The 18578-nt window shown below is 35.5% G+C and overlaps 3 protein-coding genes across 6 annotated transcripts in view; all 3 read right to left on the bottom strand.

The window, feature by feature from the left end:
* The window catches only part of RNL (RNAligase), a 28215-nt gene extending 22601 nt beyond the window's left edge, over nt 1-5614 (bottom strand). Inside the window, exons 1-9 of one of the 2 annotated variants that reach the window (XM_088214423.1) lie at nt 5246-5614; nt 4117-4602; nt 3807-3857; nt 3626-3708; nt 3057-3156; nt 2615-2693; nt 1352-1475; nt 775-881; nt 249-377 (exon numbers count right to left, since the gene is read on the bottom strand). In XM_088214423.1, coding sequence (XP_088070549.1) covers nt 249-377; nt 775-881; nt 1352-1475; nt 2615-2693; nt 3057-3156; nt 3626-3708; nt 3807-3857; nt 4117-4602; nt 5246-5443 — 1357 coding nt within the window. In that variant the 5' untranslated portion in view covers nt 5444-5614. The other variant, XM_088214424.1, reaches the window with a different exon arrangement.
* A 512-nt stretch (nt 5615-6126) lies between these two features.
* On the bottom strand, nt 6127-12435 carry LOC110808598 (uncharacterized). The gene is made up of 6 exons (XM_088214421.1): nt 11504-12435; nt 9892-10083; nt 9503-9742; nt 8577-8794; nt 7871-8125; nt 6127-6630 (listed from the first exon to the last, which is right to left on the bottom strand). The coding sequence occupies exons 1-6, from the start codon at nt 11859-11861 to the stop codon at nt 6358-6360; spliced, it is 1536 nt and encodes a 511-aa protein (XP_088070547.1). The 5' UTR covers nt 11862-12435; the 3' UTR covers nt 6127-6357.
* A 793-nt stretch (nt 12436-13228) lies between these two features.
* Nucleotides 13229-18185, bottom strand: LOC110824414 (E3 ubiquitin-protein ligase RSL1-like). 3 transcript variants are annotated; one of them, XR_015817383.1, is made up of 5 exons: nt 17309-18182; nt 15583-16355; nt 14999-15145; nt 13577-13682; nt 13229-13476 (listed from the first exon to the last, which is right to left on the bottom strand). XR_015817383.1 is itself a non-coding variant. In XM_088214419.1 (4 exons), exons 1-3 carry the CDS (start codon nt 18026-18028, stop codon nt 15025-15027), a joined length of 1602 nt encoding a protein of 533 aa, XP_088070545.1. In that variant the 5' UTR covers nt 18029-18185; the 3' UTR covers nt 13229-13476; nt 14999-15024. The 3 variants fall into 3 exon arrangements, 2 of the variants coding, with proteins under 2 accessions (XP_088070545.1, XP_088070544.1); XM_088214419.1 differs by lacking the exon at nt 13577-13682 and having other exon boundaries at nt 17321-18185; XM_088214418.1 differs by lacking the exon at nt 13577-13682 and having other exon boundaries at nt 17309-18180.
* Nucleotides 18186-18578: the final 393 nt, after the last annotated feature.

Below are 18578 nucleotides of genomic sequence, written 5' to 3'. Positions count from 1 at the left end.
TTAACACAAAAAGAACAAAAAATTGAAACCAATTCCAAGAGTTGTCATGGGAGACAAAAATGTCCATTCTGGACCATGCATGAATGCATGCACCACCATGTGGTTTTTGCCCATGTAACTGAATGGTTGCAAAACATCTGACAAAAATATTTTCCTATTGAAAAAGAAAGAACCTGAAACCAAGAGTCATAAAAGAATATACGAGGGAGATGATAGAATCTGGTGAAACTATAAGCAAGAAGGTCTACCTCCATCAGCTGGAGGAGAAGGATAATCTCTCAAAACCTCCTCCATTTGTTTTATGCTTTCACGATTAACTATACGAGCCACTAAACCCTCCAAGATTTCCCCTTGCACCTTTATATGGTCCTTTGAACCTGCAAGTTTCATAGTTTATACAATTTGATTTATAGTCAGCAGACAGCAAAAGGAACTGAATGGAAAAAATTCTACACCATCAAATAATACACCGATAATGCTGAAACTCAAAGGTGAACTGAACACCCACAAAGATATGCACAGAACACAAAGAGAAGCCTCATTTTTGAATCACCAATTACAAACCAAGTTAACACCAAAATTATGAAGCATCTTCAATGAAAAGGGTGATAATGACAACAAAATGCAGCCAGTATGACTTCTGAGTCGACTGGGCACTGTATAAACACCCCAAAAGTAAATTTACAAACCTGTGAAACATAGCTCCTCTTGAACAGAAAACTCTAAAAACATATCAAATGAGAACAGTTAACTTCAATGCACTTGAAACCATACCTGGCACAGATATATCTGCAACTTCATCTAAAGCCTTACATACTGGACTTGCTGTGCCTTCTTCACATAGTGCATCATATGCAGCGAAAAATGCTGTGACTGATTTCCTTAAATAATGCAGCAGCATTATCAGAAACAAATTTTGGAGGTTTCACACCCTTGGATTTTCTAAGTCACTTGACCAATTAAGCAGGAGAATTGATTTTTTTTTTTTAAATTACATCGTAAAGTATAAAACAGCCAGTACTCAATTCTCCTTTTTTTTCCAATAAATTTATTGAGATCAAGAAAAAATTACAGCAGGGGAGAATTTTCTCATAGTAATAAGAAAAGAAGAAAACTTCAAATAAGAGAGAGAAATATATATATAGCGAAGGAGACAGTTAATTCCTCATAGTTTTTGAGCCACAAGCCCTACGGATGAAACTCGAATCCATGATCTCACCGACGATAGCTATCACTTGAGCCAAAGACAATGCAGTTTTGCTAAACCAAACATAAAAAATGCTTAACAATAAACATGAAAGGAACCCCACAAGAACCATTGTCAGGAAGACAACAGATGCTAGATCATCACCTAGTTGAGAACAACCACACGTGATTTGTTGGTAAGCGCCATTTCCGACAGAAAGCAATTACTTCAGGAGTTGAATAGAACTTTGGCTTGCCATTACCCAATTCTGTGACTGCTGTCACTACCGCTGCATAAGAAAGCATGGAAACATTATAGTGTAACTAGATGATCTAGAGTAAAAATAATTTCATACGACTGTTCTTTTAGTTTCTTCTTCTTTGGGGTTTTGAGGGTCGGGGCGGGGAGGGGGTGAAAAGTGTGTGAGTGGAGGTTCACATGGTGCAAGTCTACTTGGGAGTGCACGGGGTGCAAAAATAATACATGATTATCATGGGATGTCAAAATGCAAATTTAGAAGTAAAGATCTGCCCGATTTAGATTTGCACATATAGGACAAATCAACCAAATACCGCGTCTTTTTCTACGACTTCCTTTTTTTTTCAATTCATTTCTTTCATGTCTTCCATCAAATATTCAACGTATTAATCATATTATTCTTATTCGACTGATTAACAGTTGAGATTGCTATAACAATCAGGTTAAGCTTCATAGAGGAGACTCTCTGATGCAAGGGAAATCAGGTGAGGTTCAATTTTCCATGCCAAAACCTGGCATAGCAGAAAGCCAATTAAGTAAATACATGCATGCAACAAAAAAATAGCAATCATATCACCCTAAATGCCTTCGTGTCTATTGGTTGTGTACTAAAACCGCAATTATTTTGCAGCCTAGATGGCCAATCATATAATGCTAGAATCAAGCTTGTGCAGAGTTGACAATACAGTTATTAAGAATGTGAATCCATAAGGGGAGTTCAAAAGTAAGCAAAATCTATTGACGAGGAAGCCTATATACATATTGGGCATGAGAAATCCACAACCTCAAAGTAGAAAAAAAAAATGAATTCCTTAATTAAAGCCATTTTGCATTTTCATATTCTTTTAAAAGAAGAGAAAAAAACATAATAACCACATAAAGCCAGATGGTAAGAGGGGATCAAATGAAATGCAACAAGAGATACACCTTATCTATTTGTGGTGTACATAAATCAAGCATGCATGATATTCTTCATCAATCAATGCTAACTGCATCCGAGCAGTTTCTTATCGGGAAAAAAACACATACAAGCAAATCTGTGTTTTAAGTTCCATAAGACAATAAATTATGAATGGAAATTAACAAGCCTTTTAAGTACATATAGATTTAACCATCAAGAGTATTGCTTAAAGACACTTCTAAATGAGCATTAAGGAAGAAGGACTCAACCATAATCTTCTCTGGGGCGCTGTCCATGATCTCCCAGAACAGCAGTTACCAATTCCATTGATATGCACATTCGATTCCTCTGGAACAGAATTTCGTACTCATTATCAGCTCTTTAAGCATTAACTTCAAGCAACGAAACGATTATTTACCAGTATAACAGAGAATGATTAAATAGCACCCAAGGAAGGGAATAGGAAGGCACCCAAAAAATTTCTCTTTGTTCAGTACAAACTTAAAGAAACTTTTTTGGGAGATAACCAAATATATTGAGACTTTCTCCAAATTGATCGTTATTCTTCGCTATTTCAGGCTTCTAACACAAACTTTTCTCAAGAAAAAACATGTATCTTCTACAGAAAAGTAAAAATGCAGTATAATAAAGATGCTTCCAAGACTTTGTTTAGAACTTTACATTGCTTATTATTTCTTGTCATACTGTTACCTCAAGAAAACTATTGAACTCCGCTTGTTTCGCTGCTGCCTTAGTTCCCCATGCCTCACAAAACATCCGTCCAAGAACAAAAACACCAACAGCAGTGAATCTACATAGGAGAACTTATGTTCATCAGCACACTAGCAAATACCCCTACGAGTAACAAAAGAAAGGATCAAGACAAACATGCCACTCTTTTTTCTTGGAAAAAAATATTAAACAAGGGATAAGACGCTTCTTGCACAACATGCTCCATCCTCTGGTAAATATTCAGCAATATGACCATGATTTAAAATATATTCATCCTATTAACCTGAAAACTGCCCAAGTTTAGCCATTCGTTGAAGTATACAATCAATCATCAAAAGACCTTTCTGATAAAGCATAAAGTATGTTTTCAAATCAAATTCCTATGCATGCCTCTAACAGTACGGACCTGTTAGGTTAAAATAATTAACAGGACAAGAAGGAATCGAACTTCAACAATAGGACAAGCAGGATATCAAGTTAAAAAAACCAAAAATAATTAAGAATCAAGAACAGAGAATGGACTAGAAACAAAAAAGAAATTAACATACATATTTCCAAAACTGTTTTTGGCATAAGCTCCACCTTCATGCCCCGCATACATAAAAAGAGAACCTGAGTGTTTAAGAGAAACCTGTGGGAAGTGCATTACCATTATCATCCAGAGTACAGCATCAATCAGCTAGAAAGTTTATGCATGCCCCTGGGTACATGCATATGTAGATCACCTACCTCCACAGTAGCAAGGCCATTGGATACTATTTCTATCATTCGTGTCCTGATCTGAAGAGAAAACATAAATAATTAGAAACAATAAACTCCCACTGGTAAAGAATAGGCATTATACCATTTTAACATCAATAGCCCACATGATTAATTTTTTATTTTTCGCCAAACAGATAAGCAGAGACCAGAGGATGATTGGGAGATCTTCCTTCAAATGCTAAATAAAGTTGTAGCTCAAGAGATGAGCAGCTAAGTCATAGAAAGGATGCAAATAATCACTAACCACATATAAAAAGTGGAAGCAGGAAATAGTTACCTCCTGATCAGACTTCTCATTTTCAAATTTGGGATAGAAGGTGGCTCTTACTTGCGCAACTGAATATGTCGAGTTGTCCACAGTAAAATTTTCCAATAGATCACTCCCAAATATTTTACTCAAACCAACACTGCTTTTCTCTGCTGCAACAGCTCCAGATGCATTACCTTGTATAGGAGCTGACATCTTATCAACATGTACACCTTCAACTTTTGCAGCTGAAGCTCCACTTACTGTTCCATAAGACTTGGGCTTCCATATAGCTTGTGGGCTTTGCACATAACTCTGGTTCACAGACTGAACAACCCCAGACTGAACAGGTGTTGCAGAAGCATGGGTTTGCATCCAGTTCTCCGCAATACTTAATCCATCAAGTTGATTAGTTACTGCCTCAGAAACAGCTGCCGAGACGCCTTCATTGATTGAAGAATGCCCATTAGATATTGGTTTCTGTCTCCATCTTTGTTCTCTATGACCCCGGCTTCCCTGTGGATTGCCAAAAAAAAAAAAAAGCAAAACACAATATTTCAATTCACAATTCAAAATTTAAACCAGAAATATTTATGCATACTGCAGGCAGCATCTCTATTTTAATAGAGAACAGAGGGAAAAGGTGAAAAAAGAATGAGAAGTAAAGGAAAATAATAGCAAAGCAACTCGAAACCAAAATTGAAGTAAAGAATGGCTAAGAATCAACGCTAAAAAGAATTACAGTCAATCAACGGCCATAAAGATTAACAGTTGAAAAAAGCAATCCAAAGCCTACAAAGGTGAAGCTACAATTCCTCTTACGATACCATATTGACCATTTCCTGATAATTAACAAACAAGAAAAGCCCTCAAAGAATCTGGACACTTTACCAAACTAGAATAAGCCGAATCGGTAGTCAATTATTCTACGCTCCAAGATTAGCACCAGAAAGTATAATAGTTCAAATAAAACTTCCACGTTACTGTTACAAAAAGAAAAGCAACACAATGCAGAAATTTAAATAAACACATAATTGTTTGTTGATAGACCTCACAACCAAACAAAGGAACAAACTGCGTCCGCTACTACGCCATAAATATAGAAAAAATAAAGAGTTCAACAAAATCAACATCAACAGAAATGGAGACGATCCTGTACCTGTCTCTGAGACATGATCGAAGAGGAGAGCGGAAGAGATGAAGTGAAGCTGATAGAGCGAGTTATAGTTAGGTAACGAGGAGAGGAGCGAAGGAGAAGGAATGTTCTAGGCGTGACATTCAAAGATGAAGAAGAAGAAGAACGAGCGAGATAGAGAGGGAGAGTTAAAACGCAGAACAATCTCTGCGAAACCGACATTCAACAGTCCCGATGGATAAACACAGACGTTTTCATTTTATAGTGCAAGGAAATGAGGAAGGAAGAGGGGGCTTCGCTAGAGAACGAGTTGGGCTCTGTGTGCGCATTACGCTACCGTAGCGTAACAATGACGGCGACTAAATGGAGAAAACTGACCGAGTTCGATGGGGTTGGGGGGGGGGGGGGGGGAGGGATGAGGGTTACGGTGCGCCGCTGGTACACAGTACCATTCCGCTTCGCCGTCAGATGCCATCATGACAAGTGTAAAAGAGCGATCCAAGTGGGGTCCATTGTAGTACTTAACGCAAATTACATATAGAGATATTAAATGTATTATATATGGGAAATCACATAACTGATGGGTAATAAAAAATAGAAATACGAAAATATATATATATATTTTTTTAAAAAAAAAAGTATAAAATAATACCTTATATATTTTTTTCAAAATAATTACTTTTAATATTTTCAAAAATTTTATAATAATAAAATAAAATTAATTAGACTTTTATTTCGTACTACGGATCAAGTAGCAGATTAACCAGTTTTAATATTATTAAAATTCTTAAAGTATTAGTAATATTCCATTTTTAGTATTTATTTAATATTTTTAGTAAATTTAATTATTAAAATTAGTGCGAGGAGAAAGTGGTGGGGAATGAAAAATAACTCCAAAAGAAAAATTTTCAGAAGCAAAACAAATTACTCTTCTTGTATATTTTCACTTTACCCAACATCTCTGTCACAAGTTTCCAATACTGACCTACATAAACCCTCCCAAAAAAGAAACCAAAATTAAAATTTCTTTTTTTTTTTTTTTTTTTTTTTGCCAATTATTTGCTCAACCTATGCAAGTATGTATATACATCAGCATTCTCTTGTATAGTAAAAAACGATATCTAACAGTTGAAGAATTAAGAAAAGTTATTATCAATTTGTAGCTCTTCTGCTGCTGCTGATTCTGATGTGTGATTTTCAAACGAAATTTCGTCTACTACTTCTATGGTATTGTTGAGAGGGCCCTGTGGGGTTCCGAAAAGGGTAGTGAATATCTGTCTATGGCATTCGTCGCAGAAACAGAAATACGTGAAATGGCCCTCGTATGGCAGCTTATGCACTGCAGCTCCAGGCAAAATCCGGTGCACAAAATCAGTCATCGATGGCGGGACAACCTTATCATCCATCCCCTGCATGGAATGTGTATGCTAAATTTGATTACAGAGAGAGAGAGAGAGAGAGAGAGAAGTATTAAATGAATAGGATGTACTATCTCCAAGATTTATTTTTATTTCCCAATCGTTCAGGCATAAAAAGCTCTATTTCACAAGATTTAGGCTACATTTAGGGGGGAAAGAGCATAAAAATTTTGTGAAATAATTTGTAGATACACAATTGTTCAATTATCAAAGAATATAAATTATATCAGGATACCCAAAAAATTACAGAAATATTGAGTTTATATAGAATTGGAAGAATGTATTTCAAATTCCTTCTAATTGTATGGACTTTGCAATTCACTGTGCCATCCTTCCATATGATGTTATTTATTTTAATTTTGGGGAGGAATTCACCAGTTTCTAGCTAAACTAAGTATGAATTTACAAATGAATTCCACAAAATTTCTAAGTTTGTTCCAAAACACAACCTTGAGTAAAGTTAATAGCTCCATTCTCTGTCCTATGAAAGGAAGCATTATGTTTGGAGCAAACCAAAAAATTTAGTGGAATTCATTCACAAATTCACATTTAATTTTAACTAGAAGATTGTGATAATCGTTCCTTATAATAAGAATTGATCTCACAAGGAATTTCATATGGAACCTAAAACAATGCAATCCAAGTTTCATCAATTTCATTATAATCTAAACTTGACTGTTCCAATTTCATATCAAAATTACATTATGTCTTAGTTGAACTAAGTGCAAATCTGAAAGTTAGTTGCACTAAGTTTCTGTATTTGTTTCAAGTATAGCCTAAATTTATGAACAAATGAACAAATTTTGATATGATCCAGCAAGTTAGTCAAGTTATGAGCGAGGCACGAGAGAAGTAAGTTTAATCCAACCAACAATAAGTCTGGAGGTGTACAAGCTGTGGACTTTGGTTTATGGGCTGCTGGACATTAGTTGGATGATGGCAGGATCGGCGAGGGAAGAAATTTGGGTGTGGAGGGGTACTAGAAGCCGGTAGAAAGAAATGGACATGGTACCGCTCTCTATCCTTAAGAATTGATGGTTCCAGATACTTGATATTTTTGTTACAGGGTCATTCTCTAATTTCTAATGGAGGATTTACCGGAATTTGTTGATATGTTAATTGACTTGTAAATGTTGTAAATGGGTGACACCACCTTGGTGCCTATATTAATACATATTTTATATTTCAAAAGAAAAAAATAACAGCAATGCAAATAACTTGAGTTACTGACCTGCCATATATGTATGGGACCAAGAAAACCAGTGAATTCCTCCTGCGATCCACTGAAAAAGGATTTCAGTAGATTGAGGATGCCTCTTCCTCTCCTTTTCTTTTGCAACTTGACGTCTGCAAGGCTGAAACCCCAGTTTGAGACTTGCAGCACAGCTTCCTCCACAAATGGTTTTACATTTCCTTGTCGTATTGATTCCTCAACATCCCTTTGCCAGAATTCTTCGTAGACAGGGTCCTCAATCAAAGCTTTGTCCTGTAAATATCAAATAAATTCTTGGAATTGAAGACCTACAAAAAAGTTATAAGGGCTAGATCTTCTTTAAACTATTAAGTTAACCCTATCCTTTAAAGTATACTAAGAAAATACAAGGCATTAGCTACAGATAGAATTTAAGATCTCAATCTACAGAAATTAGACAAAATATTTTATACAACTATATTATATCTAGTTGCATTTGTTTCACCAGTATCCTTTGTGTCCTATTGCATAATCTCAATGCCATTTACTAGGTTTATGCCATTACTTGCAAGAATATCATAGTATGGCAGCATGGCAATGTAGTAGAAACAAAATTTTTAAACCAACTGACCAGGAAATCAGAAGAAATATCTAGAAAAAAAAAACCATAAAAGATCAAGAGATGATCATCCTTCTCTCCAAAGAATTTGAGAATGATTAGGAAGTAAAAGATAGAAAACCTCACCCTCCTTCCCAGTGATAATGAAAGCCACTTATCAATCTGTTCATGCTTTCCAGACAGAAAACTCCTATGATAGAAGTAAGCAAGTAAGCTCGGAAATCTCCGAGCTAAAAAGTACATAAATTTCCTTCTTCGGGTCCACTTCCCCCACGTACCATATTTCTCTTCCCTGTTCATCATTGAATCATATGGATTAACCATTGGAGCAAACATGGCAGCACCTGCAAGTTTGGCCATGGTAAGAATGTGACAATTGATTTTAACCGGGAAGAAACACTATTAGTTAAGCCATGTGGACGACTACTTTCACAAGCATCATGTGTGAAATAATGCCTTTTACCTTCTAATCACATTAATCAAAGGAAAAAAAAAAAGGTGGGCGGTGTTCATTTTTAATTTTTCTTTTGAAAAAGAAAAAGGAATAAAAAAGAAAAATCCATTCACAAGGCTAGGGGATGCCAACATTTTACTTATATGTTGAAGGACAGGGAATGCAGTTAGTCATCACAGCTGATGTGTTGATACATTCTTCAGACATTTCAGCCCACCATATTGACATCCAAAGACCAGAAAAAAATGCTGAGTTTCATCTCTTACGTTTTTAAAGATATTCTCATTTCTCTGAGACATTACCTGAGTTGTACAAAGAGGCTTTTATCAATTCAGCACTCAAAGTTGAAAACAAAATTATACCTTAAAGAGAAAGACAGACGTAACATTTTTCCCTTTCCAATTCCTCAAGAATTAAGTATGAACATTAAGCATTATGCTTTTAGATATAAATGTATTAAATGCAAAGAGAAGGCAGCCAACAATCAAGGTTACTGACAAGTTAAGCTGATCTAAAATGGCTTTCTAATTAAATATGATGATTTAATTGTGCAGATAAACAGAAGATAATCTAGGAATCAGAGAGGGAGATTTAATACCTGCAAGCCTATCAGGAATGAATCTCAGAGCAGCCCATGCATGTAGGCTTCCACTAGAATATCCCAGTACCCAAAATTTTTGGTTGAGACCCAATGCATTTGCTAGGAACAGCATATCGAGTGCTGATGACTGAAGTGTTCGGCTAGGGTGAGAAGAACTCTCCCCAAAACCTGGAAGATCATAGGTTAACAAGTGTATTCCGAACTCCTCCAGCAGTGAAGCCTTAACTCCAGGTATACCTGTACAAGAGAAAATATCGAACCTAAGGACTCTTACCTCAAAAAAATATGTCAAAACAAAGGGGAAGAACCAAACTGCAGTGGTTAGAAGTGCCAATAAGTATTTGTTGGTTTGTCCTATGACATCTTTAACAGTGATGCTATCTGACCTGCAAGTCGGGAGGACAGAAAAGAATGAGGTGCAATCATTGAAAATCTAGCTCTGTCAGCCGGAACACCTTGTTCCTTGTATGCCATGTATCTACCATCTGGAAGCACGATGAGGTCAGCACTAGGAGGATGTATGTACACTTTCTTTATCACTTGGGGCGAAGTACTTTCTCCAGTATTTATGCTCAAGGCTGCATATTAACTTATTATGTGTCAATAAGATGTTTAGTGAAAACAGGCCAAAGCATAGAAAATTAACTGGCAACCAATTCTTGAAAATTTTCAGTTAAATGATGTGGTCCAAAAAATCAAACATTATGACATTTAATAACCAAATTAGACTAAAATGAAACTAAAATATACTGTGCAGAAAAGGAGACAAATTGGTATGTATTAGAGAACGAGTACTTCTCATGTACAAAAACAAGTTTAACCAATGGGAAATTGAAAGTTGAAATGTGTGAAAACCATGTATAAATCTCTAGTTCACCATTTCTAGACCAATTACATCTTAATGCAGCATGGAAATTATAGAAAATGAGTCTTGAATCCATGCACATGCGCATGTAAAATGCACATAAAAGAGCACTGAACTTATTAGCTGCAATTACTTATGCTCCATATAAATGTGCCACTTCTCAAGCCCACTTATGCAGCATGGCATGATTTTCTACACATTTGTTTCTCATTCTCATATAAGAAATAACTATTCTATTCCTTCACATATATTTTTAAGTGAATTTATTCTCCTTGAAAATCTGATCGTTGTGGCAGATAACATCTTCCTAGCTACTCGGATTTCAGGTGACTTCTGTAGACCTTATAAGAGGCTTATAAAATTGCAGATAAGGTGTCTTCAAAAGTTTCAGAAACAAAAAAGGGAACAGAAGCTCATACAAACAAGTACTTCCACCCTTGATATTCCAATCCACGCTATTCTTTAAATGGTGAGAATGCCATATGAATTGTAAATCCAGAACAACAGACATGGGCAGGAAATCAGAGGAGTTCTATCTTATATTTTAGTTATGGTGATAAGTGAATAGTGAGAGATAATGTATCTTCTGCTACTAGATTACCAACAAAAGTTTTACGTCAAAATTTTAGAGCTCCACCATTTGGCAACAGGAGGAAAAGAATTTTAGATCTTATGATATCATTAGGATATTAAAAAAAAAAAAAAAGCCCACGCTGGTAATGCTTTAAACAGCTAAGACCAAATAATGCTCTTTTATCCAGCTCTAATGGATGGAAAGGATCACAGAACTAAAACCTGAAATGTTCTTCAGGTTTCTCACTTTTTCTGGTCAACCAAGCAGAGGATAGCGTATATTCAAATCAAGAGAAACAATAGGAAACCCTCAAAAATCCCAAATAAGAAAAACCTAAGAAGGAAAATCACTAAATCTCTTGAATTAATTTACTTCCTAATCTTTTTTCATTCATTTCCTCACCTTTTAGTACCGATAAAAACAGAGCATCCGCATACCGTGTAAATGACCACAAAACCAGATATCAATAGAAGAACTCATCTCATTTCCTTCATTTCCTCACCAACCAAACAGAGAAATCATGCATACACCAAAACACTCGGAAGAATAAGCAAATTACCCGCAAGAGCAACAACAAGCACAAGCAGTATCACCGACCATGCATGCAGGGGATCCTTATCTTCAGGCAAATACTCGTTGAACAATTTCAATTTCCCGCAAACCATCCCGCAAGCTCCCATTACTCTTCCCCCAATAAACGAATCTCTCCCAAAGCTCTTAACAATATACGAATCATCTCTCACTAGAGTCTGCCGCACTATATCCCTGCACCCTCTACCAAACTCAACGCTCATCTCCATAGCCGCCTTCAAGAACTCCTTTACCTGATCTCCCACGCTCTCTTTCTCACCCACATTCCCATGACCGCCGTATCTCATCCCGTCATCCGTATAATCTCCTCCATGATCAGCATCCATTGCACGAAGCCAGAAAAGCCACAGTGAGAAGTGGGTTTTCTGGGGAAAAATCCAAAAAGAAAAGAGTACCGGCAGGGCTTTTTTTTGCAGTTACTGCAAATGGTAGCGTGCGGAAACTTCAATGCAATGCAGAATTCAGTGATGGTACAAGAATTTTCATGGAGATCTGTAGGTATCAGAATCTGGGTATGTGTGCAGAAAAAAAAAAAAAAAAAGGGTTGAAGAAAAAGCAGAGGTAAAAAGGCTTTTGTAAATACAATAGTGGTAGAGGTTGGTGGGGTCCGTTTGGGAGGGTTTTGGAAGTGAGACAGCTTGATTAGTCTTAGCTGTTTGCGTTTTATCTCATCCTCTCGCTCTCTCTCTCTCTCTCTCTCTCTGTTGCTGGTTTTTGTTCGTTTATGAGGAAGACGACGACTGAGAGAGACGACTACACCACGCTGGGGAAGGTGATGTGGGTTATGTAATAATGGACGGCGGAGATGCATCCACGTCGACTAACGAGTGTCACCGGCGGTGACGGTCGGTAACTGGTGGTTTTCTTTTTCTTTTTCTTTTTGTTGTCAACATTTTCAATGTGCGACTTCGCGACTAACATCGGTACGAGTCGACTTTGTTAATCCCGCGAATTTAGTTTCTTTTTTTTTTTTTTAGGAAAATCGATTTAAAATTTTAAATAATTTTTTAAAAAATATTTCTGAATTCGTTCGAAATAATTAAAATGTGGTCGCTTTGAATTTCCTATAAAAAAAATAATTATGTATTTTAAAAAGCACGTGCCTTTTAAAATACACTGCTTTATATGCCCCGTGTATTTAGTCAATCAAAAAGAACAATAAGCTTTTTTTTTTTTTATTGGTCATTAGGTACATACAACTCGTACACGTACATAATCACAATAATAACTATTCAAATCGTAAGATATAAGTTTGATACGCAGTGAAAGCATATGATGGATCTGAATCCTTTTTACCTGTGAATAAAACAGAACCAAGAATTTCAATCACCCGGTCATAATCTACTCGGGCGGAAAATTTTCTGACATTTCTAATTCGTTGTCTCGCATTTCTAATAAGATATTTAATAACTGGCGTGATGAATTATATATACAATAGGCCGGTTTAGATCGATCATGATCAAATGATTCTCAATTACTTCTATTAAAAATTCTACTAGCGCCCGTCACAGTTAAAATCGTTGAAAACGTAGTCTTCTAATAACTCATTTCCTGTAGTTTTAAATTTTTATTATTCATACGAAAATGTTAATTGACATACTCTTTGCCAATTTTACTTATATATAGATTTAACAAAACAACACAAGGCAAAAGATATCTATTTACAGGGGGGGGGAAATGAACAAACAGAGCATAAGCTGAAAGGAAGCTTAGTTGAAACCCCGTAACAATTACATTCTTCCAAGTCCATGAGGAAAGGTAGCTGAGAAAAAGGAAGTAAGAGGGAATAATTTTTACCAAACCTTTCCCTTCTGATTAACCCTAAAAAGTCCAAAGTGGTCCTGTTCCACCAAAATTGGTGCAACATCAATCCAACCTAATCATCATTCTCTCCACCTCAACATCAAATCGCCTCTGCTGATATATACATTCAACTATAATCTGCATGTTATGCAACAACAAAAAAAAAAAAAAAGATTAGGAAACAACCCCAAAAAAATTACTGTAATTATGCACATATAATTATCCGATTTTCAATTACCCCTCCAATGCAACTCTAGATTTTATATGTAATTATGCATGGTCTAGGCTTGAGTCTATATTTGAGCAAATACTGAGGATTTCGCCCGATAATTTAACGATGAATCCTGGTTTATCCATAAAAAAATCATGAAAGAAAGAACGGTTAAGATTAAGGTCTCCGTAGTCTAAATCAATGATTTCAACTCGTTTAACATCAAAATACATACAAATATAGATTTGATAAGAAATTATCTCAAAAGCCTAACTTAGTTGATTAAGTAAAAATTCTAAACTTAGTGCTATAATTATTGTCAAGACTTGTATACGTGCTACTTGAATGTTTTTAACTGCTAAAAGAATCTATCAGTAAACAAAAAAGCTCTGATGACATTATATAATTAAGTTACTTGAATTTCCTTATAAAAAGGTTGCTCTACAGTTTTTTGCTTTATCAACCAGGTTAAATGTTTGGGATAATTGCTTATCCAACCATCCGATATAACAAATCAAAGCTTAAGCAACTATCATGTCACCTCTGAGGCCTCTTTTGAAAATTATAATCTAATTTTACGTACAACGAGGCTTGCTGAAGAGAACTGTCAATGGTGCTAGAATATAAACCCTGATTCACTTTACTTCATGATGAATGATTTTATTGATAATGATAATAACTTTATGTATACGGGAGCTAATCATAGTTAGACTCCTATTGTAACTCCAGGATTCTTTTTTTTTTTTTTTGAAATAAAAGTAAAATTATATTAACAGGTACCGAGATGGTGGCAACCTGTATACATATTATTTAAAACTTTAATAAAATGTTTACAAGGTTCCCTAAATCCTCCCAAGAATGGAGAGGATGACCTATAACACTTTAGTATCCAAATTCAATCAAGACTACTAAGTATTTTCTACTTCTTTGTGGACCATCATCAAATAGAGCCCTTACGAGGATTAACCTTCCTTTGTCTACGTCGTGAGACCTACGCTAGTAGGTTTTCCCAGTGAACCTATCCAGCAGCAACTGCTCCTTCTAGGATGTTATAGATTAGTCTATTACTTAACGAATAAAATAAGAATTGATTGAGAATTAATAGATAGCATATTGAATGAGAACTCACTTGGAGAATGAACAGCTGAATTTTCTTTCCAGTATACAGACAAATATATTCTCAACCATTTTATTAGTATCTAGCATAAAGAGTCATGTTAAGTATTTTCTACTTCTTTGTCAACCATCATCAAACAGAGCCCTTATGAGGGTTAACCTACCACTATCATATTTATCTAAAAAAAGCAAGATTCAATATGTTTTAAGGCTAACAACTATCTACATAGCTCCTCTGTTTGCTTTCTAAGAATTTAGAGTTTCTGGTAAGGCAAAAGCACTGGAGGTAAAAATGAAAAAAGTAGAGGATGTAAAAGCAGAAAAAAGTGTGACCTGAGTCTCTTGGCTTGTTATAGAAGTCATCTTCTTCTTTGTCTCTGATCACGTATGATGTTATGTTCATCCCAGATTGGACAGGAACATGTTGCTTTTTTATTTTTCCAGGGAGCTCCACAAGTATAGCAGAACTCGTATCCACATCTTCCCCAACAAAAAAATCACAATTAGCAATAACAAGTTGAAAATATACAGAATCTCCTAGTAGTGCTGCTTTATCGAGCTTTCACTTCGGGATTCAATTTCCATGTTTTTTTTTTAAATAAAGGGATTCAATTTCCATGTTATTGGGGAAAAAGAACAGTCTGACATACACTACAATTGAAAATGCATAACAGAAGAATCTAACACTAGCAATAAAAACAACCAGTCCAAGCACCTAGAAGAAAGGAATAGCTACAACAAACTTGTTTGCTGCCATGAGAAACAGTAAGCAAAACTTCTACATGAATTCTCACTTTTCCCATCTCAGTGATGAAATATTGACTCGTTTTATCATTAGTAGCTTTCTAATAACATTAAATAACCATTTGTTTTCTTTTGTAAACAATAAAGACTAATCACAGTATCGGTCAATATACCTGCAAGTGATGTGGTAGCAACCTTCGGATAGTTCAACCATATGACTGCACTTCACACACTGGCGCCATAGTTTCTGTTTTGCAAGAGACTTCAACATTGCATCTCCAGTTCTTTTATGAGAATTTGATCTACTGTAATCATTGCAGGTCATGTTGTCATGCCAAGGAGCCTTGCAGTTAATGCAGAAAAAGAAACCACATTTCATGCATTTTCTTTCTCCAGAATGCTCAGCACCAACACGAAAAAGATTAGTATGCCTTAGCACCTCAGTTTTTGACATTAATGCTGAACACCTAGGATATGGGCAATAAACTTTCTCAGTTGCAGTAATAGAAGCTTCCTTCCTGCGCTGGCTCATGATCTCAACTAATTTTGGATCCAAGAAATTTCCACAAGTAGCAATATTTATCTCTGTTTTACACTCTTCATGAGGACAAGTGACCACTATCCCATTTAGTAATTTCACTTCTACATGCTGTTTCATACAAGAAAAGCAATACCTATGATAGCAGCCATCAACGAGAAACATCTTTTCAACATCAATATCTTCAAAACAGATTACACAAGTCTCCTTCAAACTCTTGCCTTTACTAGTTTCCACAGGCCATGCAATCTGAGAAACTATAGCATCTCTTGCAAATTTGAACGCAAACTTAATATCACTAAGTGGGACAAGAGATGGCTCGCAATATATGAATTTCTTTTGAAGAAGAGCCACCTGATTCACTAATGTAGCAATGCTCCTCTCTCTTGGTTCCACTCTTCCTGTAACCTGAAATTATAAAAATGTGACTCCCCCAAAATTTTAACCGCTAAAAACATGAACATAGAGAAATACAAATTGAACTGGACATAAATTCGACAATCATTCTGAATTCACAAACAAGAACTCAGCAAAAACTGTCAGCCAATGAATTTGAGCTTTGCCAAAGTAAAATAATTTATAAAATATAAGACAATGCACAATTCTCGTTTATATTATTTTCTTTTTCTAAACAATATTTATTCCTTTATTAAAAAAAAAAGAAAAACAGAACATTTGGATTATTTTCATTTCCACAGGGAATTGATTACAAGGCCAATTTTCACCATCTTCTAATATTATTTTCATTATAGTTTATTTGCTTCAAGCATAGCCTCAGCAAGCAAAGAACAGCATTCTACAAGAATAGATCACAATCCGAATGTCCCAGGTCTGAAGACAACAGACTATCTCAGAAATTAAAATGGCAAATAAAAAATATTGAATTAGCAGACCTCCAAGTGACGTTGCAGCTACCTCTTTTGACCCAAACAGCTTAGAGTTTGATATAATACCATTCAATTGTAATTTGAACAAGAGATTTCAATGCTAATCAGAAAATAACTTGACTAAAAGAAAGGTAAATTTATTAAACAGTTTACCAAATTCCTAAGAAACAAAAACGCCATCAATTCAAGTTTTATGGATGCTCGGAAAATTCTGTAGAATTCATTTAGAAATCTTACTAAACATTCACATAATCATTAATTTCTTCCAAATACACCTTACATAACAGTTGCCATAAACAAATACTATGTTCCCGTAACCTTATATGAAGCAAATTTAATATCCGAATAATATCCACAAAGGAATCACCTGAATTCATTCCATCAACCAAAACAAAAAGGTCATTATCAGAGAATATTAATTTAAAAAAACACAGTTAAGAGAAAAAGTAAAGGAGTAAAGAGAGAACTACGTACGTATTGGTATACCATATAGTCACCACAGAGAATGTTGACACTTTTCAAATCCAAACTCAAAGCTGCATCAAGCCCTTGAACCAAAGCTTCAATCTCCGCCATTTGAACACTCATGACCTTCCCACCTTCCAAATCCAAACCCTTCTTCACCTCCCATATCAAGTTATCTTTCGGGTCGCAAATGGCAACTCCAACACTCGCCACCATCACTCTAATATTTCTAACCCTCTCTTCACCGACCAAACCTTTGAAATACAACCGAAAGCTCTCTTTCCCTTTCCCTATCATCATACCTGAAGACGAAGACGTAGAAGAAGAAGACCCAGAACGGTACGGCTTGTGATAGTTGTCACCATATTCTCGCCACCAGTCATCGGAAATACTCTTAATCTCGTTTGCGAACTTCTGATCGTGGATTCTACGGTTGAGATCTTCCTTCATCTTTCGCGTTTCTCTCTCGGTTTCCTCCCGGTCTCTGAGTTCCTGATGGACTCGCTCGATATCTTCCAGCATGAGCGCAATGCAGTCAAAATCGGCGTCATCTTCCGATATAACCTTGTTTCGCGGAGGAGATGCGGAGGGTTTGAGAGCGAGCGAGGCGGTTATGGCTTCCTGCATTTGGAGGTTAAACGCAAAATCAAGATCAGAGTTTAGGGCTTTCGCCGCCAGAACCTCACGCCTATGCGCCGCAAGGATAGAGTTGAGTTTGTCGCTGTCCATGGTTGGTACGGTTCGGGATCTTTTAGAATTTTCGGGGTTGTTTTCCCGAGAAAGTGACGCAAAAGGGCGAAAGAGAAGGAAACGACGTGTATAGCAAGGAACTGAGAAGTCCTGGGCAAGTAGGCGTTCAGTCAGGTTTTAAGTGGAGAATGGGAGTAAGAAAACGCGCCACATTGGCTCCTATTTTTTTTTTTGGATTTCAAACCATTTCATAAAAGAAAAAATAATAATTTCAAATTTTTTAAAAATAATAATAATTTATTTTTTAATTTTAATTTATATATTTTATTATTCCTAATAAAATATAATAACAATATAAATATTTTTAATAATAATTTATTTTAATATAATTCCTTGCTATATTTTTTTATTTTTTTAAATAATAATCAATTTGATACATAATTCTATATATTTTAAAAATTACATGTTTAATCTTACATTAACTCATCTTATTGTATTAGATTAATGGCTCAGTTTTTTAATTATTTTCTGAAAATTTGAAACATTTTGAACTTTTTTATTTTACATTAAATAATATTTAATTAATAAT

This window comes from Carica papaya, chromosome 2 (genome assembly GCF_054855325.1).
Source record: "Carica papaya isolate Zhongbai chromosome 2, ASM5485532v1, whole genome shotgun sequence".
Lineage (NCBI taxonomy): Eukaryota > Viridiplantae > Streptophyta > Magnoliopsida > Brassicales > Caricaceae > Carica > Carica papaya.
Note: the sequence above shows the minus strand (reverse complement) of the source record. Positions and strands in the feature narration are given on the sequence as shown.

Bases quoted from the DNA above. Each gene is read 5' to 3' on its own strand.
- LOC110808598 (XM_088214421.1), bottom strand. From the start codon at position 11,861: ATGGATGCTGATCATGGAGGAGATTATACGGATGACGGGATGAGATAC. The intron at 9,743-9,891 runs GTCAGATAGCAT...TCTCTTGTACAG, and splicing joins TCTGTCCTCCCGACTTGCAG to GTATACCTGGAGTTAAGGCT. The intron at 6,631-7,870 runs GTCAGTAACTCA...CATTCCATGCAG, and splicing joins GTCCCATACATATATGGCAG to GGGATGGATGATAAGGTTGT.
- LOC110824414 (XM_088214418.1), bottom strand. From the start codon at position 18,028: ATGGACAGCGACAAACTCAACTCTATCCTTGCGGCGCATAGGCGTGAG. The intron at 16,356-17,308 runs GTACGTAGTTCT...TTATAATTTCAG, and splicing joins ACTATATGGTATACCAATAC to GTTACAGGAAGAGTGGAACC. The intron at 15,146-15,582 runs GTATATTGACCG...TTGTTGGGGAAG, and splicing joins TGCTACCACATCACTTGCAG to ATGTGGATACGAGTTCTGCT.